General features: G+C 43.2%; 2 protein-coding genes across 2 annotated transcripts in view; both read right to left on the reverse strand.

Moving 5' to 3' along the window:
• Nucleotides 1-25,506, reverse strand: part of LOC306931991 (uncharacterized protein) — a 202,584-nt gene that overhangs the window by 168,225 nt on the left and 8,853 nt on the right. The window contains exons 3-16 of the mRNA XM_079513696.1: nucleotides 22,798-22,885; nucleotides 18,802-18,990; nucleotides 18,292-18,397; nucleotides 17,149-17,394; nucleotides 16,851-16,952; nucleotides 16,223-16,414; nucleotides 13,952-14,062; nucleotides 11,671-11,863; nucleotides 6,233-6,369; nucleotides 4,996-5,138; nucleotides 4,573-4,654; nucleotides 3,867-4,008; nucleotides 2,221-2,344; nucleotides 618-809 (exon numbers count right to left, since the gene is read on the reverse strand). Coding sequence (XP_079369822.1) covers nucleotides 618-809; nucleotides 2,221-2,344; nucleotides 3,867-4,008; nucleotides 4,573-4,654; nucleotides 4,996-5,138; nucleotides 6,233-6,369; nucleotides 11,671-11,863; nucleotides 13,952-14,062; nucleotides 16,223-16,414; nucleotides 16,851-16,952; nucleotides 17,149-17,394; nucleotides 18,292-18,397; nucleotides 18,802-18,990; nucleotides 22,798-22,885 — 2,047 coding nt within the window. The remainder of the gene's footprint in view (nucleotides 1-617; nucleotides 810-2,220; nucleotides 2,345-3,866; nucleotides 4,009-4,572; nucleotides 4,655-4,995; nucleotides 5,139-6,232; nucleotides 6,370-11,670; nucleotides 11,864-13,951; nucleotides 14,063-16,222; nucleotides 16,415-16,850; nucleotides 16,953-17,148; nucleotides 17,395-18,291; nucleotides 18,398-18,801; nucleotides 18,991-22,797; nucleotides 22,886-25,506) is intronic.
• On the reverse strand, nucleotides 8,352-9,761 carry LOC306932899 (E3 ubiquitin-protein ligase TRIM35-like; the record flags this gene model as incomplete). The annotated part of the gene is made up of 1 exon (XM_079514875.1): nucleotides 8,352-9,761. The coding sequence occupies one exon, from the start codon at nucleotides 9,759-9,761 to the stop codon at nucleotides 8,352-8,354; it is 1,410 nt and encodes a 469-aa protein (XP_079371001.1).

The following is a 25,506-nucleotide window of genomic DNA, read 5'->3' on the forward strand; positions in this document are numbered from 1 at the left end:
CGTAAAAAAGATAATAATAATGTTTTGTTACTGTCATTGTGTTTTTGGTGTTCAAAATACAGTATGAATAAAATGTTTAGATAGCCAAAAGGAAATATGCTGAATATAATTTATGTTGAATATAAATGGACGGATATATAAAAGAAACTGGATAATGCAGACGGGTGACCAGAATACAATACATACTGTCGTCCGAGTATATGGTTCGAAGTCTTGATGACGTGACGTGATACAGAACTTATCCTAGTGTTTGAATTACAGACTGTTTATCCAGAACTGTCCTAGGTGTGTGTGTGTGTGTGTGTGTGTGTGTGTGTGTGTGTGTGTGTGTGTGTGTGTGTGTGTGCGTGTGCGTGTGTGTCGCATTGTGAGCTTGTAGATCTGCCATTTCAAAAATATTGTTATACATTTGAAAACACGAAACGGGACATTCTGCATAATGAGTACTTTTACTTCTGGTACTTTATGTATACATTCTGATGCCAATACTTTAGTACTTTTACTCAAGTAAACGTTGAATTCCAGACTTTTACTTGTATTTCTATATTGCAGTATTAGTACTTTTACTTAGTAAAACATTTGAGTACTTTGTCCACCACTATGTGCGTGTGACTCACAATGGCTCCACCAGGACAGTAGAAGCCGCGGGGACAGAGGGTGGCAGAGCGCTGGGGGTCCCTGGCCAGACCCTGGGAGCACAGGAAGCCCGCGGGACACACCATGACACTCAACATGGTCTCCTCACTGGTGGTGTCGTTGCTGCAGTAGTGTCCCCGCAGGCACGGAAGACACTGCACTGAAGCCTCGTCCTGGACGGACGGACGGACAGACAGACGGACAGGCGTATATTGATCACCATGGGGAAATGCATCATAGCAAAGCATAGCTAAGCATGCAAAACATTAGCCTGGGTCCCAGCCTGATTCGCTGCGTTCCGCGGATCTGAAAATGTCACTGCGCTTGACATTTTCAGATCCGCGGAACGCAGCGAATCAGGCTGGAACCCAGGCTAGCAAAACATGATAAAGATAAGAATATAAATAGGTAGACTTAAAAGTCTGATCTAGCAACCTGCACTTGGACTTGTGGGGCATGAATTAGCAGAATGAATATACGTATTAATACATGGACATATATGTAGCCCAAGCCAGGGAGAACAATACAGATATCATTCAGAATGCAGGATGGATCATAAAACAATGTTCAGATGTAATTTTGAAAGACTGACTTAAAAGCTGGTATGTCTTTTACTGTAGCTGACATTTACTGATCCTGTACATCAGTGGTTCTCAAACATTTTCATTTGCAGGACGGTAAGGACCCTCAAATGAATATGCACCCCATCTGAAAATATTTTGTGCATGATTTATGTTAAAATTATTTTAAAAATATGCCACATTTTGATATGATAGATCTGCTATTTTCAAAGTGGTTAAAGTGACGCTACATTAACTCATTTGGCTGGGGACACCCTGGAACACCTTCAAGGGCCCCCTGCAGGTGTTCCCGGACACACTTTTGAGAACCACTGCTGTACATGGTATACAGTAGCAGTAGGTAGTGCAAAATGATGTCACCGCAGTCACCTATAAATAGGCCAATCATTTATTTTATCCCATGATTTTGTAACGCATTTTTTCCACAGTGTCAATTACCTATGTAATCCTGGGCTCTATACTCCCTCTGCCAACCCCATGGGGAGAGCAACAGACTGACATCATGTCAGTCTGTTGCTTCCTTCAATGCATGAGGGGTACAAGCTGCTTCTTTTCACCTGACAGGGGGGAGTTTCCCCGTTAGGACGTAGCACGTGAAGGAACACGTTATTCCAACCAGTTCCTTTCCCCTCCATCAGGCGCCCCCGGCTAGCTACCGGCTGCTTAGAGACCAGGATTACTGCATGTTTTTTGTGAGGGTACCTACAGGGAAAACATGCAAACTCCACACAGAAATGCCCTTTCGCTAACCCCACCTATGGGTATGGGCGCTGATGACGCGGAGGAAAGAACACGCCCACCAGCATCCTCAGCGGGAATCGAACCCAGGACCTTCTAGCTGTGAGGCGACAGCACTACCGACTGTGCCACCGTGCCCAAATCATAAAATGGCCTCAGGAAGGATGAAAAAACACAAAACTCTAAAATAAGGCCATTCAGCCGTCATTTGTAGCACGTCAGTTGAGCAGCCACAGCGGAATGTGTTTAAAGGACGAGGCCTTACAGAGTAGCTGCCGGCACCGCACGCTCTGGGCCTGACGGTGGCTGAGAGGGGACAAAAATAGCCAGCAGGACACGCGGAGCAGTCCTCCAGCCTCTGACCTCCTTTTATCGCACGGAATGTGGAGCTGTTGAAAGACAGAACACACAGAGCATGGGGACTTAGAAATCATGAGACCGTGATGCAGCTATATCCATCATATTCCTCAACGTGGATTTTATAAAATGTTCCATCGTCATCGTCATCATCGTCATTATCATCATCACCATCATCGACCTCATCATCATCGTTCCTTTCTCATTCTCCCCCCTTTCTCTAGCAGCAGTGCCTGCTTGGCACTCGGCATCAAGAGTTGGATTTTGGGGTAAGTCTCGCTAGTCGGCATACTAGCGTCATGTATTCTGCAAATAACCGCCATCAGATTTAAAACTGCATAGCCTTAATAAATTGGACTTTAAAATGTGCCACACACAGTGTGATAATTCGAGTTTGTGTTCATATATTGGAGTGTTTCCCATTGTTCATGTACCACCCCGGGCCCTCTCCATGCACCAGCCAGAGATTCTCCACCTGTCTTGTGTTCCCTCGTCAGCTCTGTGTTTTGCCTGTCACACCCCCTCAGTCATCCTGTTACCCAATCCTCATGGTTCCCTGCTAATTCTGGTCCCAATGCCCACTCCAGCTGTACCTCGTCCTGTACCAAATCCCCCTGTGTGTATATATACCTGTTCCTGTCTGTTCCTTCAGTGTCAGGTTGTCATCTGCTCCAGGGTTCTGAGCTGTTTCCAGCGTACAGTGGGGACAAGTAGGTTTTCCCCCCCCCCTGGTCAGATTGGGGCCTCTAGGTTTATACTACCTGAATACTAGTACTTAGACGGAAGCTGATTTATAAGCTCACAATTGTGGCGTGTTGTGAGCTTGTAGAACCTATTCTTTTATTTTTTATTTTTTACTTTGAACATTTTAGAAGTGGTTAAATCTATCACTGTGCCTTGGTCTCTGCACCAGGGTCATTCACTCTCTCGAAGACCATTTGTATACAAACATTGAGACTGTGTCACATTGAGAGTGTGGTCCAACCCAGTTATTTTTGAAAATCGCCTGTTTTCAGTTCACTCAAGGTCCTGTGAGTGCTTTGCCCTTCTCAGTCAATTACACATTGGGTCAGGGTTTTTGAGGACATCTGGTTTGGGAATCACTTATACACAAGGATTATAAAGGAGAGGTCACGGTACATATTCTAAGGATGGAATCCATTTTTACACCTGTCATTGCTTCTTTCCCATTGTGTCTTGCCGTGAGGTTCTTTTGCAACCTGTCTATACGTGAGGTCAATCTGACCTGTCTGATGAGGGGTCTAGGACTCTTCCACAGGTCCTACTTATGATATGAACATTTTCGAGGTCATTTACGGAGGGCAGGGAGGTACCCAAGAAAGCCAATCCCATGCCTTGCTACTAGTATGAAAAATGTAGACGTGGTTACCTGGTCGTGATGTAACATTTTGTGAGCTTGTAGAGCGGCTATTTTTGCTATTTGTCGTATACATATCTACCGTAGTGTGTTTAACTGCTCACACATGAGGGGGTTGGATATACTGTAGAAGGAGGGGCTCCAAGGAAAAACATGTTGGGAACCATTGGACTTACGGTGGGCAGGGTGCCGGTTTAGAGGTGCCCTCTGGGCAGTAGGAGCCCTCAGGACACACCAGACAGTCGTTTCTGTGTCCGTTGCCCATTCTGATGCTATAGGTGCCCACAGGGCAGGGGAACTGAGAGCCATAGATAGTCCCTGATGACATAACAGGAAGAACAAGGTTTTATCAATGACACAAATAATCTATCCTCACTCAATTACAGTTTATAGCGCGCACACACACACACACACACACACACACACACACACACACAGTGGAACGGCCGCGTTTTACAATTCTAACAGTGGAACGGCCACATTTTACAATTATTTTTTTTTAAATATTTTTTTGTGGCTTTCGCCTTTATTCTACATTTTTTTATGGAGGGCCAGACAGTAGGCTGACAGGAAATGGGGAGACAGATGGGGGGGGAAGACATGCAGTAAAGGCTGTCGGGATTGGGAGTCGAACCCACGGCACACTGCCAGACTGGATTACCAGCCAAGGTGCCTGGACCATTGAGCCATGGCCCAGGCCCACATTTTACAATTATATCAGTCGAACGGCCTAGTTATACAATTACATCAATCGAACGGCTGCGTTTTACAATTCTATCAGTCGAATGGCCTGGGAATTCTACAGGTGTGGGGACTTAGGTCCATTAGGTTCACTGGCAGAGCCTGACCAGAGCCGTTTGTGACAGTAGTGTCCAGACATACCTTCAGGACAGTAGTGTCCAGAGCCACAGCGTCCAGACGGCACTCCAGACCCTGCCAGACAGTACCAGCCCCGAGGACACACCTGCAGTAGTGGAAAAAGTATTCACATTTTGTACAGTACCAATACTGCAATGTATAGAAATACATTGTGAGCTTGTAGATCGGCTATTTTCAAATGGCTGAAATGCAGGGCTGAAGTGTTTAACGTATGTGCTGAAATAATAATCGAAATCTACAAAGTAACTATTTTTCCAATATAATTGTAGTGGAGTAAAAGTACAAGATTTTCCTCTGAGATGTAGTGGAGTATAAGTAAAAGTAATGAAAATTGGAAATACTTGGAAAGTAAGATTTATTTTTATTTTTTACTTAAGTACAGTACTTAAGTAAATATACTTGGTTACTTTCCACCACTGCACACACCTGACACTCGCTCTCCGTCTCCAGACCGCTGCGTCCGCTCCACATCCCCACGGGACACTTGTACTGGGTGGGGAACATGGTCCCAGGGGGACAGTAGTGGCCCGGGAAGCAAGACAGCGGGGGTCTCTGGACTCCACCGGTACCTGGATGGTTATTAGAGCCATGGAAAATGGACACAATCGCCACAAAAGGCAGGTTACTTACGGTTCTTATTGACAAAATTATTAAGCACATGAAACCTAGCTTCCCTATTCAGGGCATGTTATATCAAAGTATACCTAGCTGTTTAGACTTCTTTTTATTATTCCCGGCCATTCTTAACTCACTTTCCTCTCTGCCTCACATAAATGTTTCAGCAGTACAAAACAAATTGTGCGAAAAAAAAGAGAGAGAGGAAGTTTGTGACAAAATAAATGCATTAATAATCCAGGTCCAGGCACTCAGTGTTGGTCTGAACTCTGAAGAATGTAAAAGGCCTTTTAATAAATGGCTAGAATGATTAGTGTGTTATTGCACCTTGTAGTTTGACGCTGAAAGCAGACGGCAAAACCACTGGAGTGTCTGGACCTGGATAATGTACAGTATGAGATATTTTTGGGAGGTCCTAAAACGCTTTAACCTGACTCCGCCAGATGGGGCAGCAGAGAGTACACTGGGTTCCCCCCTCCTGCTCCCATCTGGGAACTCTCAGGCGGACTTGATGCCCGGCCACAAAACGGCCTGGCCAATCAGCAGCAGCTAGAGGCGGGATAGCTGCTGCTGATTGGCCAGGCCGTTTTGTGGCCGTGCATCAAGTCTGCCTGAGAGTTCCCAGATGGGAGCAGGAGGGGGGAACCCAGTGTACTCTCTGCTGCCCCATCTGGCGGAGTCAGGTTAAAAACGCTTCATGTCTCTTTGAATTAGCACCGGTGGTTGCAGGACTGGGAGACACTTCTCCTTCTACATCTCTCATAGAAATCGTCGCTGTCCAAAACTGTAAATCTTTCAGGAAATGGAAAACCCTGTGTTCAAACAATGGATCCAATGTATTTAGTTCCAAGCTCAATATGAAGTTAAATATTTATAAAACTCACACATGGACTTAATGGAGTTAATTTACCAAGAAATAAACACAAATTAGAACATGGACATAAGAGGTTTCTGCCCTGACAGCGACGATATGGAAATACAAAGGTTTCTTCCCAACATCGACAAAGTGAAATTGTACTGATGGAAGGTTAACAGAAATGAGTGGCACCTCGTAGACACGCATATCGCGCCGGGCACAGCTGGCACTGTGAGCGGTCGGTCAGGTCTGTCTGGTCGCTCAGCGTCCCCGGGGGACAGGCGTTGGCCAGGGCGTTGGGTTTGGAAGACCCCGGAGGACACACGAACCTGCCAGGATTACAGGAATGCAGGGCATTTCTCAATGGCGGAAAGCAAGGAAAAAATGGCCTGGGACTTTATGAATGATACTAAGTTACTAAATGATGAGTGGTGACAATCATTTTAACGTTGATTTTTTTGAGTGGTGTAAACCACTCCTACAACTGGCTTTGTTAGTCTGTGCAGAAAAAATTAGCATGGTTGCTATGTTCACCCGGGTGTGATTTCATTATTGAGTGGTGTAAACCACTCCTACAACTGGCTTTGTTTTTGAGTGGTGTAAACCACTCCTACAACTGGCTTTGTTAGTCTGTGCAGAAAAAATGAGCATGGTTGCTATGTTCACCCTGTTCACCCGGGTGTGATTTCATTACGTCAGACATGATTTCATTACGTCAGACAGGCTATATTACACCACTCAGTTCACACAGGTGTGATTTTTTTACTGAATAAAGTGTAATTTTGTCCAATCTGTATTCTGTATAGTAGAGTATGTATTTAGACCTGAGGACGATTCTATAAATGTCTTCTAAATCCTGACAGTTTTGTGAAAATCCATGTTTCTATGTCAGTGGTGCTCAAACATTTGTATGTCAAGGACCCCAAATATATAATTGGCCGTCGACCCCCATCTGAAAATATGTTGTTCCAGGGACCCCCCAGAAGCAAAGATTTTAGGTTTTTTTAACTGTGAAAGAATATATATTCAAAGATTTGAGCCACATTATCACGATTTTTCAAAAATAGCAGATCTACAAGCTCGTAGCGTGGCACTCGGTGCCGTGCTATGAGCTTGTAGATCTGCTATTTTTAAATACCTAAAATTTAGCATAATGTTAAAACACCAAAAGGGGTTCCCGTCCAGAATGGGTTAATACTGTAACATGTGGAACTGGGGTGGTTGCATTTTGTCTCCCTGCTCATCCATTGAGACATTTAGATCATTATGTCAAAGGTCATGTCTCACTATACAGTGTCTGACACAAATTCTGACCTGAAGAAGATCCAATTTATCCCCTGAGCGAGCAGGCAGGCTCTATTAGCTCAATGTAAAAAATGGCAGCACTTGAGCAGGAAACCAGGGTAGAAGAGGATAGGTACATAGTGCAGCTTTAAGTGGAAGAAACATCAGGCAGAAAGAGACTATAAAACGTCTAATATTTAACGAACTGGCATGTGATCAACGTCATATAAAACATCATAACTGTTAATCTCTTAAACGAGGGACCAATATCGATGCAACTGAACTCATGTAACACCGACCTTGTGTGGTAAATGTTTATTTGATTTTCAAACCATTTCTATACATAGATTTCTTTCTTTCAGATCTATAATTTCAACAGAAATCAAAGGTAAATATGCATGTCTACACACTAAATAAAACAATAACAGTAAAAGTATTTTATAGTGTTGACCGTTTGTCATCATCATGCCTTCATCAGCCTCATCATCATCATCATCTACACAAAATACATGAGCCTAAACAAGTGGTAACTGTACTGTCCCCAAGTGTAACAACTCATTCGGACAGTCTGCCTTCTCAGTAAAGGGAGCAAACCTTTGGAACTCCTTGCCTACGGTTCTAAAACTAGAGACGGATGGTAACGTGTTCTACAGAGGAAATCAAATCAACTGTGCTCACATGTATAGTTTGACTGGTTACCTGAGTGATTATGTTTACTTTTGTTTTATAGGTTAATGTAATGGGTATTCTAATTGCTGTACAATTGTATTAGTATATATTCCTTTGTCTGTACTTGATCACCTTTTTTTGTCTTTTTTAAGTGTTATTGTATTTTTAGAAAAGTCTCCTGTGGACAGGTGGTGAGAATTAGCACTTGTGCTAACACACTGTATAACATAATCATCATCATAATTCCCTCATCAGCCTCATCATAATATAATCATCATCATCTCATCATCGTCATCATCATCATCATCGTCAACATCAACATCAACATCAACATCAACGTCATCGTCATCATGTCTAACTATTCATCCACAGTTACACTGACATTCCCTCGTAGCATCCTAAGAGGGATGTTGGACCAACCACCAATGAAAATGAATGGAAAGAGTGTGTCCGTGAAAGTGTGTGTGAAGGTGTGTATGTGTGTGTCGGTATCAGGATCAGAGAATGACAGCTTTCCTCTGTTCCAGTCCAGCTGGACTCTGATCCTCTGAGGTGTGTGCTCCACTGCGAGTTCATAGATTCGCCCTGATGAGGAGAACGCTATACATTTACCTTCAGAAAACTGTATTTTCCAGTCTTGATCCCTTCCGGATCCCTTCCTCTTGTATGACTGTGATAACACACCCACCTTCCAGCTTGTATTGTCTCCAACCTGGACGTCCCAGCTGTGAGTCCCTGAGCTAAAGCCCTCAGAACCCAGGACACGTCTATCGTAGTCAAACCTCTCTGGGTTGTCAGGAAGCTGCAGCCGTCTCTCTCGTCTCACACTGGTCAGATCATCAGACACGAATAACAACGGATGGGCCGTGTTGGGGTCCAGAATGACTGGATTGTAGGCGATGATGTCCTTCATCTTGTTCCACACTCTGAAGGTCAGGTTGCCCAGGTGTGCGGCCACGTCTATCAGTGCTCCTGAGACCGGCTGTGTGTCCGGCGGCGTTAGCTGGACTCTCTCCATCGTGGTCTTGTAGTTCTTCAGGAATGAGACATGTTCTGCCTTCAGCTGCTCCTCTGTGGCTCTGATTGTGTGTGAAAGGGTTGATATGTCTCTGTTCAGACCCTCAATCTTCTCCTTCATCTTCTGACTCTTCTGCTGCTCATCCCTCCTCAGTGCAGTGAGGCTGGCCTCCTCTTCCTCTTGTAAAAACTGGTGCATTTTCTTAAACTGTTCCTTCATCTGTGTCTCTGTGCGCTGGGCTTGGACCTTAAGGTGTTCCACTGTTTGGTCACAGTTTGTTTTCACTTTATTAAAGACTTTCAGTTTCTCCTGTAAAGGCTTCAGTGATTTCTGGACTTCCTCCTTGTGATCCAGAGCAGCTTCATCGATGGGTCTGAAACTGTGCTTGGCATGGTTTTGTGAATGAAGACACACAAAACATACTAGTTGTTGACATTCCAGACAGAACAGTTTGAGTTTATCAGCGTGTAGACCACAGAGACCCTCGACCTCAGACCCTGTTGATGCTCTCTGCTGTCTCTCCTGTATGAAGGTCTCACACAGGTTCTTCAGAGCCAGGTTTATGGGTCTATCCATTGACGGTCTCTTCTTACAAACGGGACACTCCTTTATTTCCTTCTCTCGCCACCATTCCTGCAGACAGTCTTTGCAGAAGCTGTGGCTACACGACAGGAGAACAGGATCTTTAAAGACGTCGTGACACACGGGACAGGAAAAATCCTCTTCTGAGAAAGACACCTTGGAAGCCATTTCGTCTTTTCACCGAAGCTACAAACACTCGTGCTCAAGACAGGAAGGAAATCAGTCAGTTGTTGTAACACTGACTTCTAGAATGTTCCCTGAAGTTTAATTTCGCTGTGAATCGTGTCTCTTATTAAAGTCCATTCAGCTGACAGTCAGCAGCAGGTTGTTCCAGTGGTCTGGGTCAGTATTCAGCAGGTTGTTCCAGTGGTCTGGGTCAGTATTCAGCAGGTTGTTCCAGTGGTCTGGGTCAGTATTCAGCAGGTTGTTCCAGTGGTCTGGGTCAGTATTCAGCAGGTTGTTCCAGTGGTCTGGGTCAGTATTCAGCAGGTTGTTCCAGTGGTCTGGGTCAGTATTCAGCAGGTTGTTCCAGTGGTCTGGGTCAGTATTCAGCAGGTTGTTCCAGTGGTCTGGGTCAGTATTCAGCAGGTTGTTCCAGTGGTCTGGGTCAGTATTCAGCAGGTTGTTCCAGTGGTCTGGGTCAGTATTCAGCAGGTTGTTCCAGTGGTCTGGGTCAGTATTCAGCAGGTTGTTCCAGTGGTCTGGGTCAGTATTCAGCAGGTTGTTCCAGTGGTCTGGGTCAGTATTCAGCAGGTTGTTCCAGTGGTCTGGGTCAGTATTCAGCAGGTTGTTCCAGTGGTCTGGGTCAGTATTCAGCAGGTTGTTCCAGTGGTCTGGGTCAGTATTCAGCAGGTTGTTCCAGTGGTCTGGGTCAGTATTCAGCAGGTTGTTCCAGTGGTCTGGGTCAGTATTCAGCAGGTTGTTCCAGTGGTCTGGGTCAGTATTCAGCAGGTTGTTCCAGTGGTCTGGGTCAGTATTCAGCAGGTTGTTCCAGTGGTCTGGGTCAGTATTCAGCAGGTTGTTCCAGTGGTCTGGGTCAGTATTCAGCAGGTTGTTCCAGTGGTCTGGGTCAGTATTCAGCAGGTTGTTCCAGTGGTCTGGGTCAGTATTCAGCAGGTTGTTCCAGTGGTCTGGGTCAGTATGCCCTCCTGTAGCTGTGGAGTCTGTCCTCCTCACTGGAAGTGTGATTGATCTGCATTGTGATCTGCATTGTGATTGATCCGCATTGATCTGAAGTTGAATCTTATCGTCTGAGATGAGTCCGACAAGAGGCGGACTCATCATCCACTCAGAGTGGAATTTGACCGTTCAAAGTGCTTTACAATGTGCACCTTAAATCATTAACCCTTGTTGTACAAGCTGTACAACAGAGACAGCATACAAGTCACCATGCTTTATTTTATTTTTGAGTGGTGTAAACCACTCCTACAACTGGCTTTGTTAGTTTACGTGTCTGTCTGTTCGTACCAAAAAATGAGCATGGTTGCAGTTCACACGGGTGTGATTTGTTAGTTTACGTGTCTGTTCGTACCAAAGAATGAGCATGGTTGCTATGGTCACCCAGTTCACACGGGTGTGATTTCATTACGTCAGACATTATGTCAGACCACAGTTGATCAGTCTATATAAGACCTTACACCACTTTTGTGTAATAAAGACAATCTAATCCTGTTGTATGGTAGACCATCAATCAACAATTTAGGATGTCCTGTTGGCACCTGCCTCATCAGTTTGTACTGTAGGCTATAATCATGCATTTCACCACTGTACTGAATCAAACAGAAGAAGACAGCACTGCATTGTTTTAATGGCTATCAACACAACAGGTGGTCTTTAGTAGTACAGGAAACAAAGTCCAGGGTTATTGCTTGATCTTACCCAGTGGTGTAGGCAAAAATCACAGAATGTGCTCAGCTGATTGGCTGAGCACGGAATGTATAATGTAATGTGTATGATGATGTATGATGATAAGAGCGCCCCTTACCTCACAAGTGTGATTTTTACTAAAACTAGAGGGTTTAAGAAGTGGTCATAGAATAACAGAGGCAGCCATAAGCAGACTTGCTGCTGTATTTACCCTTGCATGCATTGCTGATCGGGGGCCCTCAGAGCTATCTTGGTGCAGGCCTTCCCAGGGTAGCAGTCCCTGCAGTCGGCCACGTCATCCTGGCCATCCAGCGGGTTGAAGGTCCCAGGATGACAGGGGACCGGGTCACTGGTGCCCTCAGGACAGTAGAAACCAGCTGGACACTTCAGGCAGCCCTTCACACCTGCACAAAAGTTACAGGCACAGTGTCTGTATGGAGGGTATTGTATTTTGTAAAAATTGATCGCAGCCAAACTCTCTCGCACGCACACGCACACACATGCAATGACAGTTAATGACAGATATCTATCTATCTATCTATCTATCTTATATAATAACATTCATTTTGTGCCCAAGTTCAACCCAACTTCCCAAGATCATCCGTTAACAATTCCCTCTCAATCAATTATCTATTATATTGCATTACCCACATTGTACATAATTTCCTGTTCATATATTAGAACGGGTAATCACCTATAAACAGTGGTGAAAAGTAAACAAAGTACATTTTCTCAAGCACTGTAGTGTACTTAAGTACAATTTGTATGTATTTTTACTTTACTGTAGTATTTCCTAAGTATTTATACTTCTACTCCACTACATCGCAGAGGCAAATATTGTACTTTTACTCCCCTACAATTATTTGAAAATGTTACTAGTTACTTTGTAGATTAATAAACACTTCAGCCCTATACTTTGGCTATGTGAAAATAGCTGATCTCTATTCTCTTGTACATCTGCTATTTTCAAAGGATTTTATATATTTAGAAACTTGCGAAATGGGACAGTCTACATAATGAGTCATTTTACTTTTGGTACACTAACTATTCTGATGCCTATAAATACGTTTGTACTTTTACTCAAGTTTACATATGACTGCATCGGTGCATCCCCTTGACAGTGTGAAAAGACTCAGGTCTTCTGACCAGAGGCCTTCCGGCTATGCAGAAAACTAGGCTAAATACTAAATGGTGACCGAGCCTTTGCAGTGGTAGCCCTGACTCTGCTTAGCATTATACAATAAAATTGCAGTGTCAGTGGATTGTTTGAAGAAGTTTTTAAAAACTCAGTTGTTCCATAAGCACCTTGTTTTATGATGTTTGTTTTGTATAGTCTGTAATGTTATACAGTACATACACACAGCGTTGTGTCATCAGGGGCGTCAATATACAGTAGTTGGGGGGGTGGAGCTTGGGGTAAAGTTCAGAGTTCTCCCAACCGGAATAAACAGTGGGATGTTGGCTTTTCAAACGAAGATGCTTTAAAATAATACTAATTTAAAAGTGGGCGTCATGGCTTGCCAAGACTATGTGACGTTTGTGGGCGTTCCTGTCTATCTTCGTGTGTATGTACAGTATATTTTGTATCAAGTTGTTTTTTTATTGTCTCCACCAGGCTGAAGGCATGGGGAGAGTATGTTTTGCACTTTGTCCGTGTGTCCGTATGTGTCTGTCCGTCCGTCCGTCCGTCCGTCTGTGTATAGCTAATCTCCGGCACCGTTAACCCGGTCGATGCCAAATTTTGCACACACACTCCCTGGATGCCAACGATGAACCTCTGCCCCAAATTCTCCAGAACGGCCTGTTATCACGCCACCAGGAGGCCGACTTTTGAAAAACACATTTTTGATATTACTCCTCCAGATTCTGTCCAAAAATCCCACAAATTGATACACACTATCACTATAGTCATGTGTTCAAGACGGATCTGTCCGATATTTCATATTCTATCCTAAGTGGCTAACATTGGCTTTCAAAGTTTGCAGGATTGCCCATTTTGAACAAAAAGCCTCAAATCATGAATGCAGCATGCAATTTACGTGAAATCTTTCACAGACTTTCCTACTAGGCTGAGGAATATATCCCACCCTTTTCACATTGGCCTGTTATAGCGCCACCAACAGGTGGATTTTTACAAAACCCATTTTTGGAACAAAAGCCAATTGCCATCCAAAGCGTAAGAAGAAATAGCACCCTTTTCACATTGGCCTATTATAGCGCCACCAGGAGGCCACAACCTGACCTGCCCTGGTGGAGACCTGTGCCCCGAGGGGCACTTTATCTAGTTTTATTTATGTAATGTTTTTGTTCAATGTACACCTTGTATTTATTGTTTTGAGCAAAGCACTTCATACAGTATAAATAATGTTTTCTCAAACTTAAAAACCACGTTCAAAACCTGGATTGCCGTGTGTACTCCAGGACCACCAGTAGTGCAGTATGTTCTATACAGTACAAATGTCAGAAATGCTGTGATGTATGAATACACATACTTATCATTCCTTGGTGAGGGGTGAAGGTTCCCCGTGGACAGATCACCTCCTCCATGGAGCCTGCAGGACAGTACCTCCCCCGAGCACAGGGCAGGCCAGGGTCAGCTGAACCTGGCAACCACACAACATCCAACACATTAGCAGTGGTTCACCACCTCTTTTTTTCGGGGGTCGGGGGGTCACGGCCTGACAAGGTTGAGAACCCAATTAGCGCATGGACGAACATCTTTTTTTTTCTTTCTTTTTTTGCTTAGAACAGTGGTTCTCAAACTTTTAAAAATGTATTTCAAGTATGTAATGTATTAGATCACGGCATATATACAAACACATTTTGTATATATGTTCGAAATAAATATATGAAATTAAAATGAACCATAACTAAAATCCAACTCAATACTTCCTTAATCCTGTTGAGTAACAACAATATTTAAATACGTTTTACTGTACATTCCATGGTGCTGGACCACACATTGAAATCATATCATCATCTTGCAATGGGTGTTGTCCCCCTTGAGTAAAAGATGAACCATTTCTAAAATAATGAAAATATTTAAGGAATTCCTTTTAGGAATGTCTCTCCACTCTTTACGCATTTGGAGAGCCCTGTCACTGACACAGGACAGAGAGAGCGAGAGAAACGGATCACATATCCATGAATATAATGCAATGCAATGCAATGCAATGCAATGCAATGCAATGCAATGCAATATAATAATATATAGGGTATAGGTCAGTGGGTAGAGTGATCGCCTTTCGACCACAAGGCCAACTCAGCGTATGAGTATAGCGTGGCATGGGTGTGGTGGTAGTCGTGCGGTAAGTACTGGTAGCTGATGGTAGGTGTAGCGATCCATCTCCCAGGGGTCTAGCCAGCACTACGCAGGCAGCGCTGACAATAAGCCTCTCCGACCTACTTACTTACTTACTTACTTAATATTTTAATAAAGGAAAATGAGCATGTGAATATTAAGTTGAAAATTATGTCAAGAAGATATCACAGAATGTCTGTTGGACATTATATAGGCTACAGTGTTTCTCTGACCGCAGTCAGGGCCATGACGAGGCACTGCATCGGGACATCTCTCGTTTCATGTTTGGGTGCAGCAGAGAGACTTTGTTTCCCCTGCGTCTCTCCCTGACATCATTATATCACATTAATGATGCCGCTCTCGTAGATCTCTAAGCTTGCATGCTTTGAACATAACGTGCATGTGATCTCTGTCGGGTGGAAACCTCATATGTCCAAAAGTGTTACTTTTCCGGATTCTTTTGTTTGTTTTAATCCATTTTGGGCGGGAACCCCTTTTGGTGTTTTAAGCATTACGTTATACTTTAGCTATTGAAAAATAGCAGATCTACAAGCTCATAGCGCGCCACTCGGTGGCGCGCTATGAGCTTGTAGATCTGCTATTTTTGAAAAGTCGTCAACATGTGGTGCAAATCTTTGAATATATATTTCAGAGCGGGCATTTTTAACTAAAATATTTGCTTCTGGGGGGTCCCTGGAACAACATCTTTTGAGATGGGGGTCCGTCCGTGGCCCAATAGAGATAATTCTGGCGGTCCTTGACATGAAAAAGGTTGAGCACAACTGACATAGAAACATGGGTTTTTCAGAAAACTATTAGGATTTAGAAGCCTTTTTTTTAATCGCCATCAGTCCAAAATGGGTTAAATAGCAAAGTTAGCAGATCGATGAGCTGGAAACGCGTCGCTTCGCGCCACTTCTGGAGCTTGCTGCTGCAGTATGATCGAGCATTAATTTACGATAAATAAAAACACGCTAAAGGTTAGACTACGGATACAGGAGGTTTCTGCCCCAACAGCGACAATATAACAGTCAGCCGTGGTGTAAAGTAATTAGGTACATTTACTTAAGTACAATTTTGAGGTATTTGTACTTTGAGTATTTTAACATTTCTGTACTTTTACTTCTACTCCACTACATCTCAGATGCAAATATTGTACTTTTACTCCACTACATTTATTTGAAAACTTGAAACATACATTAACCATTTCATCGAAATATACATTTCGGCATCTGAAAATAGCCGATCTACAAGAAAATAGCTGAGCTTGTAGATCAGCTATTTTCAAAAGATTTGTATACATTTGAAAATATGAAATGAGACATTCTGCAATCTGCATAATGAGTACTTTCCTTTTGGTTAGGTACATTTGATGCCAAAATGCAGTATTGATACTTTTTTACTTAGGTAAAACATACAAGTAAATTTTTCCGCCACTGACAGCCAGTGGTGTGGACGTCACCTGTGGGACAGAAGCGTCCTTCCGCACACCTCTTGCAGGCTGCCCTACTTGTCTGACCCAGTTGTGTCCCTGCCGTGCCAGTGGGACAAGGTGAGCCGTGGGGGGTGGCAGTGCTCTCCTCGCAGTAGTAGCCCTGTGGGCACAGGAACTGGGCGCCGGGTCTGCGCGTGCTGCCCTCCAGACAGTAAAAGCCTGGAACAAGATGAAAGTCATACATAGCGGTGGTGAATCAACACATTTTATATCAATATTTGAGTTCATTTGTTTTATGCAAATTGTATACCCAACTGCACTTAGATATGGAAATGCATACTGTATACACACACACACACACACACACACACACACACACACACACACACACACACACACACACACACACACACACACACACACACACACACACACACACACACACACACACACACACACACACACACACACACACACACACACACACACACACACACACCACATTTCTAGAAGCTTTTTGAAAACGTTTGCCTAAGATTTGTACGCTTAAAAATGATCTTTACTGTGTATAATGCGGTTTGTCAAATAATGAAGAGGAAGTGAAAAAGGCGATAATGGTGTGATGATGATGATGATGATGATGATGGTTGCGTACCTGCGGGGCAGGGTGGACAGTCGGTCAGTCTCTGTATACCCTCTTTGGGACCGTAGGTGCCAGCGGGACATGACACCGCAGAACCTCCCACACAGTAATGACCTGGGGATGGGAGGGCAGAAACCTCTGGCATCAAAAGAAGCAGATCCACGAGCTTGTAGATTTATGTTACCACCCAACAGAGACGATATACAAGCACAGAATAGTTACATTATTTTTGGTCCTGAAAGAGGGGGGGGGGGGTCCTGAAAGATGTTGAAGACCCCTGGGTGGGTTTGTGGAATAATAAGCCACTGACCTAACGGACAGGTCAGACAGTCGGGCCCCTCGTCCCCAGGGTCTCGGTACGTTCCTGGGCCACAGGTCAGCAGACTTGTGCTGGGCCTCTGGGCCGCTCTGCTCACCGTCCAACGGGGAGCCGCAGCGCCCCCACACTGCGAGGAGGTGCCGTTGCACTGACGGCACCTCGATTGTCCAGGGAGAGAGGACTGACCAGGAGGACATGGGAGGGGCCGGGACGTCCCCCTGCCTGGACAGTGGCTTCCTATTGGTGTGCACACACACACACACACACACACACACACACACACACACACACACACACACACACACACACACACACACACACACACACACACACACACACACACACACACACACACACACACACACACACACACACACACACACAGTAATATAATACAACAAAGTGATAGTAAGATAATAAAACAAAGTGATATAAATAGGCTATCAACAATGCTGTACAGTCTGTAATAGTGTGTGTGCGTTTGTGTGTGCGTGCGTTTATATATATAAAAGATGTAGTGAACCGCACACAGTGGCACTCTTGAAGTGATTTATGAAAGCATCCAAACAAGTCAGTCTGAGAGGAAGAGTGCCGTCTCCAAACGTCACCTTGTTTGCCTTTGGGTCTGAATTTGATCTGTGTTTATCTGGGACCATATGTTGGCTCCTGCCTTCAAAAGGGCTTTTGATGTGTGTAGCATCTTTTGATCCAGTTTTGTCAAGTGACATCACACTATACTTTGTTGAAATATAAATAAAGTCTAGTCTGCACTCTGCATCAATATGAATACTGTCGTTTTCCAACGTTTTTCCCTCTGAGCCCCCCTTCTTACATCCGACAAAAGCTGAGACCACACACACACACACAAACACACACACACACATGACACACCACACATTCTCATAAAACGAAGACCAAAACGTGGGCCTTTTGACTCAAAGGCTTTCAGCTTTCAGGAAGAAACCAAAAATACATATAGGGAAGACATATTTGAATATTCTAACCACGCCGGGGGGGCTATTAGAGTAATGTTAACTCCATAGACGCATACAAAACATAAAAAGTACAAACATCATGGCACTCCATCTTTAATCTAGGCTAGGAATGTGGTTGTGTGTGGCGGTGCTGCTGTACCTGCAGGACACTGGAAGCAGTGGGCAGAACACAGTGTGGAGTAGAACCCAGGGAGGCAGTCAACACACTCTGTCTGGTTCATGTCAGCTTCTTTCCCAGGCCCACACTGTGTACAGAGATACTACTTACAGTTTGTCATTATTGTGACATCAATGCAATAGTTTGTGGGGGGGTACCCAAATTATTTTATTATTAGGAGTAGTAGTATTATTTGTATTTATTTTGGATCCTGTGTTACACATATTTATGCAGCTTTCAGTTATTAAGAAGTGAGGTGATGTTATCATGTTTTTGTGTCTTTTAATCTCATAAGGGATGTGTCTTTAGACAACACGTAAAAAAACTCACATAGTACTTGCACGCATGCACACACTCTATCGTCTACAAACTATAATGAGGTATATTAAATGTAAAAGATTACAAACTACATTGTATATTGTCCGTGTTATCCCACCCGGTCGGTGGCACTTTAGCTTTTAGACGTGCGAGTTGTCAAACAGACAGTGTCACCTTCAGAGGGTAACCGGAGGGGCAGACGGAGCCTAAAGGGCAGGCCAGACACTGCAGGGGTCCTTCAGGAGAGTGCAGCCCAGGGGGGCACGGAGAGAGGCTCCCACTGTCTGGATCACAGGCGAAACCAGCAGGACACAGGCGACAGTCCACCCTGTCTTCTGAACTGATCAGAGCTGGCAAACAAGACTGCAACACACACAAAACCTTCACTTAATGCAGGTTAATATCCCGAATATTGACATGTTATTTCAGCCGTTAGAATTCCAAACATTCAAACATAGCCCCCTTTAATTACTTCAGTCTATATTAGTATAGCGTGTTAAAACTGTTAGTCTTTTAATGTCCAATGCATATATTTAAGTTAATAAGGTTAACATAAGTGTAACTAAATGCATTTGACATTAAAACGTTACTTTTCAGGATTCCAATGAAAAAAATAGCAAATCAAATACTCAGCATTGCAATTCAGAAATAGAAAAATAGCAGATCTACAAGCTCAAAACGGGTTGCATGCGACACATTTTCAACTTCATCAGCTATTTTTGCTATTTTTTGTATGACAGAATAACGTAGTAGGGCATTCATTTACGAAAGAATTTATATATATATATATATATATATATATATATATATATAATGACATAAGAGGTTTCTGCCTGACAGTATATGCAAACGTGTCCCTCTGGAGTGAGTGTGAAAAAATAATGTCCCCGTCTCTAAAATCTACATCATCAAAGTTGTCCACCCCTGCCCACACACCTGTAAGTGGTGTGACAAGAGTTCCAGGGTGTTAAGTAGACTAATCAGTGTATCCACACAGGAGAAAAACCTTCAACTGTAAACAATGTGACAAGACTTTCAGTCAGTTAATTAACTGACCTGAAGGCACACCTGCATATCCACACAGGAGAAAGACCTCTCTACTGTTAACAGTGTGACTAACAATAGAAGACCTCTCTACTGTAGACCTCTCTACTGTTAACACATTTTGTGCCCAAAACGTCTGTGGACGTCCTGGGTATTACCGCACGTGCATAGCCCAAGACGTCTGTGGACGTCTTTGGAAAAAAAATAATATATATATATATATATATATATTTTATTATTTTTTATTATTTTTTTTATTAAGAAAAAAATCAGAAAAATCAAAACACTTTTTTTTTTACACGTGGTGCCAAAGTTTGTGTTTTCGCCATTGAGAATGCATTTGGCGTTTAAATTAAATAACTCAGAAACTATAAAACATTTCAAAGTAAAAAGTTCCAGCATGTGTCTCCACAGTCGGCTGAATTATAAAAAATGTGAATGGATTTTCTAGGTGAAAGTGATTTTGGGCAGTTTTGCGTGGGCTCTCAATGTGTTAACAGTGTGACAATAGAAGACCTCTCTAATGTTAACAGTGTGACAATAGAAGACCTCTCTACTGTTAACAGTGTGACAATAGAAGACCTCTCTACTGTTAACAGTGTGACAATAGAAGACCTCTCTACTGTTAACAGTGTGACTGACAATAGAAGACCTCTCTACTGTAGACCTCTCTACTGTTAACAGTGTGACTGACAATAGAAGACCTCTCTACTGTAGACCTCTCTACTGTTAACAGTGTGACTGACAATAGAAGACCTCTCTACTGTAGACCTCTCTACTGTTAACAGTGTGACAATAGAAGACCTCTCTACTGTAGACCTCTCTACTGTTAACAGTGTGACAATAGAAGACCTCTCTACTGTAGACCTCTCTACTGTTAACAGTGTGACAATAGAAGACCTCTCTACTGTTAACAGTGTGACAATAGAAGACATCTCTACTGTTAACAGTGTGACAATAGAAGACCTCTCTACTGTTAACAGTGTGACAATAGTAATGTTTCCCAAACACATGGGTCAGAATCCATTTGTGGGTCGTGGACAAATTACTATGGATCCCCTTATTTTTTTGTTTCGTACATTTAGCTTTTAAGTATTATTTTAAAACATTTTCAAAGAGACATTCTCAAACTTTTGATTATTAGTGTGGTTGCCCTAACAGGGCAACCAGACTATTGCAATTGTAACACTTTATTATTCCATTGGATTAGTCTTTTTTTTGATTCGCTACTCCTCCCACAGTTTTGACTGTACGCACTTGAGCCATATGTCAAATTGACCGGCTTCATCGGGAAGGATGTGCTTGTATTTTTTTAAGAGAAATGTTGTAAAGTTTAATTGATATGAATTTATTAGTGAATAGAATTTCCCCATTGACATGAATGGGAAAATGCGATTTTTCGCATTTTCTCACATTCAAGTATTTTTTCCTCAGAGACTGTAAGCACTATAGTTACAAAACTTGGAGGGTAGGTTCATAATAATTACTAAAATTAATTAACTTATAATGTTATCGGTCGGCCTCATGGTGGCGCTATAACAGCCCACTTTACGTTTTGGCTTATAACTCTTGCACCGTAGGTTGTAAAATCAAAATATTTTTTTCCCTGGATTTCTTGGGTTATGACGCATCTCCCCATATAGGCCACGCCCATTTGCGTCATGATACATTTTCCGCCATTTTGAATTTTCTCCAAAACACACTTTTGGCTCCTCCTCCTACAGATTTTGTCCAGATCTCACGAAAATCGGCACACATGATCTCCAGACCTATCCGATTAAAACACCAACTGCAGAATTTTGGTAGTGCGTATCGTTCGGCCATAATCGTCGTCTGAAGATAGTAGGAGGGGCCTATTTTACAAAAAATGCCATAAATCAAGAACGGAATGTCCAATCCATCCCAAATTTTAATCACATGTCGCGGGTGGTTGAATCAACCAAGTACCAAAAGCAATTGTATTTTCATCCATAGGGGGCGCCACAAATGCGAGAAATGTAACCGTTTGTCGCAAAAACATGATTTTTGGGGGATAAATCCCCTCCGAATTACTTACGCATGATCGGAGGGGTGACGTGACATTGTAATTGGCTGGCAATATCAGTGGGAGGGGCATATGTAAGCCACTGCGGCAACCACACTTTGCAATTTTTTTAAATTGCGACCTTTCTAGTTTTATTTTTTTCAGTAATTTCATGTAGAAATTAAAAAATCTAAGAAATTCCATAAATTAGACAAATATTTATTATTAAGAATTGAATTGGTAAATGGTAAATGGTGCATTTATATAGCACCTTTATCCAAGGCGCTTTACATAGATTGTGCATCAATTCACCCATTCACACACACATTCATGGACATCGGGAGCAATTTGGGGTTCAGTGTCTTGCTCAAGGACACTTCGACACTAACTCTGGGGGAGCCCGGGTTCGAACTGGCAACCTTGCGGTTACCATCCAGCCACTCTACCCCTGAGCCACCGCCGCTGGGTCCCGGGCAAACATCTCATTTCTGTTTTGGGTCACAGGTTAAAAAGTTTGGGAACCACTGCTCTAAAGAGACGCAAGAGCAAGTATTCACACTGAAACGGTGTCACAAGACACTCATTTAAGTCATTTAATATGGAAAAAACACCAGTGCCATCTACAGGCTCCACAACTCTGATCGCCAGTGCGGTGTGCCGTTGCCCCACTTAAGACGGGTCAGACAGAGTTCTTGTGATACACACACATACACTTATGGTCGGAGTCCTGTGCGCGGTACGTGAGCGTGTAGATCGGCTTATTTTGGTGATGTTTGGTATAAAAGGTAAAAAATAGAGCTGGTCAAGTATTGAGGGTTTAAGTGGTTAAATTAATCCACTCAATCCAGCATATTAATAGTCTCAGACCCTATACTGTATGTAGTAAATGGACCTGCCGATCTACAAGCTCACAACTCATCGTGATGAGACACATTGTGAGCTTGTGGATCTGATATTTTTGGCAGTTATAGTCCTCCCAGAAGACTGTATACATATAGGTAGATTCTGGGGTTCAATAAAGTGTTGTGTTCTATAAACCTTAATATGAATTCAAGCATAGTCCATGACACATTATAACAACTGTTCAGGTTCATCTCCAGTACCTTGCAGTCTTTCATGCTGCTTTTCCCAGGGTGGAGGTTGAAGGTTCCTGCTGGACACCGACGAGCGGCAGACACATTGCCGGGACAACTAGGTCAAGGAGAGAGACATTTAAAATTGTCATCACACACACACACTCAAATGCGTTGGTATCATGCCATTTCATAATATCAGCAGGGGTGGCCTGTTTTATCCCCGTTTCTGGTCCAACTGAATTAGGGGGATGTAGAATTACTGATATTAATGTTTGATAGTATCACAATATTTAACAATTTAATAAAAAGTATTAAACCGGCCATAGCTTGGTGGACTGGTTAGAGACTGTCTGGTAAGCAGGTTGGCTTCCGTCTGGACCCATGTGGAAGTTCGAGGTGTCCCAGAGCAAGACCCCTTAACACCTAACTACTACAGCGCCACACAAAAGCATCAAAAGTAGCAGATCCGCAAGCTCGAAACGTGGTGCGAAGCGGCGCGTTTCGAGCTTGCAGATCTGCTACTTTTGCTACTTTTGAATTCGGAAAAGTAACAGTTTCGGACATAATGAGGTTTCCAATTGACAGACAAAGACGACATAATGTGAAGGGGTGGCTGTAGACTTACATGTGACCGGAGGGACACTCCACGCACAGCTGATAGGAGAAGTATGTTCCTTTTGGACACGGACCAATGTCATCTTCTCCACTGAAGAGAAAGTCTGTGCTTCCTTCAAGTGAGTCTTGCATAATTAAATGATACATGTTTTTTTTTAAGCCCTTGTAACTGGGTCGCCCCAAATCATTGTTTTTGTTCCATTAAATGTAACTTTAACATTGACTATCTATCACAAAGCTCAAGACGTGTAGTGATCTTACCTGGGCTGAAGGTATAGTATGTAGACTGTGTCAGTACAGGAGAAATCCAACAAGATGTAAAGAATAACACAGATATGACTTTACAGAAGTACATTGTCACGGAATTTCCAATTGCTTCCAATAATTTTTGTATAATTCCCCAGGAGCCTGTTTGTTCTGAGGAATGACACTATGAGAGGCTTCCAAGTCACTGAAAGTGAAATGTGAGCCTTGAAATCGGATTCCCTGCACTGCAGGTCAGGTCTATGCAACCGTGTTCTCCTGTTACTGCACACCTTCATAATACATGTGAATCTACGACAGCTTAACTGAATAATACAATCCCTTAATGAATTAACTATTATGTGGTCTGGGCAAAACTTTTACTGCAAGATTACATATTTATAAAGAAAGAGAAACTGGAAAATAACATCTCCAAAGTACCAGATGGAATTGTGGAATACAACCAAATGGGGCCTTGGGGCTGAATGTGATGAAAATGTTTTTCATCAGGCGTGGCGATGTTCTTTGAGGGAGGATGGCAGACAATGATCTCAGGAGGAATCAGTTTGTTTTTGTGGTACTCTTTGCTTCCCGTTTCCATGGGGTGGGTGGGGTGAGGCGCGATGCATCTGCATTGGTGTGCAGCTGCACACCTGCACCCATGCTAACCACCACATCATCTGTCAGTGTTCTCAACCAGTGGTCTGGGGACCACCGGTGATCCAACAGATCTAACCATCTATGATGGTGACTATCTACTACTGCTCTATCAAGACCACACCTACAAACATTAATGTATTGTATGATTAATGATTAATGTATGACCTATATGCTGCAACTCTACCAGTCCAAATAAAGTGGCATTGCAAGAACCCAAGTTACTTCATTGTTAGATAGAAACTTTACATGGTACCAGGAGTGGTACCACGAGTCGTCATGACGGAGAGTGTGAACTTTGTGAAGCCACCAGATGCAGTGAATTGGACTGGTAATGTGGATTATGAGTGGCGTACCTTCAAACAGTATTTCATGCTTTACCTGATGGCTGTAGGCCTGGATGGAAAGTCTGTTACCCGTAGGATTGCACCGCTTCTGACCGTCACAGGACAACAAGCCGTGGAAGTATACACGTTTCAGTGTATGTAGACAAAGACAAGTTTGATGAGGTTGTCAAGAAGTATGATGAACACCTTTCACCAAAGAAAATTTTAACTTTTGAAAGGTATGTGTTTCGCTCAAGAATGCAACAGCCTGCTGAAAGTTTGGATGTGTTTCTGACGGATTTAAAGCTAAAAGTGAGTACGTGCAGCTTTGGAGAAGCGCATGATTCTCTGATCCGAGATCAGCTTGTGTTTGGCATACAAGATTAAAAATTGAGGGAGAGGTTACTGCGGGAGACAGAGCTAACCCTTGAAGCAGCTGTGAAAATATGCCATGCCAGTGAATTGGCAATACAGCATGCCAGAACATTTGCGGGCGACACTACTAAGGATGGTGCAGCAATCGCCATGATCTCGAGAAAGACATACAACAAAGAAGCACAGAGGCAGTCCAATCAACAAAATAAATCAGAGACTTTTCATTGTAAAAGATGTGGTACTCGCCATGTACCAAAACAATGCCCAACATATGGGAAAATGTGTCACAAGTGTCAAGGACAGAATCACTTTTCCAAGCAATGCTTTTCCAAGGGGAAACAAGGCAGAGGTGAACGTGTACACACAGTGGAGGAACATTACACAGGGGAGGAAAATGACTTGTGTGATACCTTAAGTTCTTTGGCAGATTGCAGCTGAGAAGACCACGCCCACCGCACGGAAGCGTCATAGACGGACGCTACGTCCCCTCCTACCTGCTCGTTCAAGTTCAATCATACGC

The sequence above is a fragment of the Electrona antarctica genome, assembly GCF_951216825.1.
Source record: "Electrona antarctica genome assembly, chromosome: 11".
NCBI classification, from domain to species: Eukaryota; Metazoa; Chordata; class Actinopteri; order Myctophiformes; family Myctophidae; genus Electrona; species Electrona antarctica.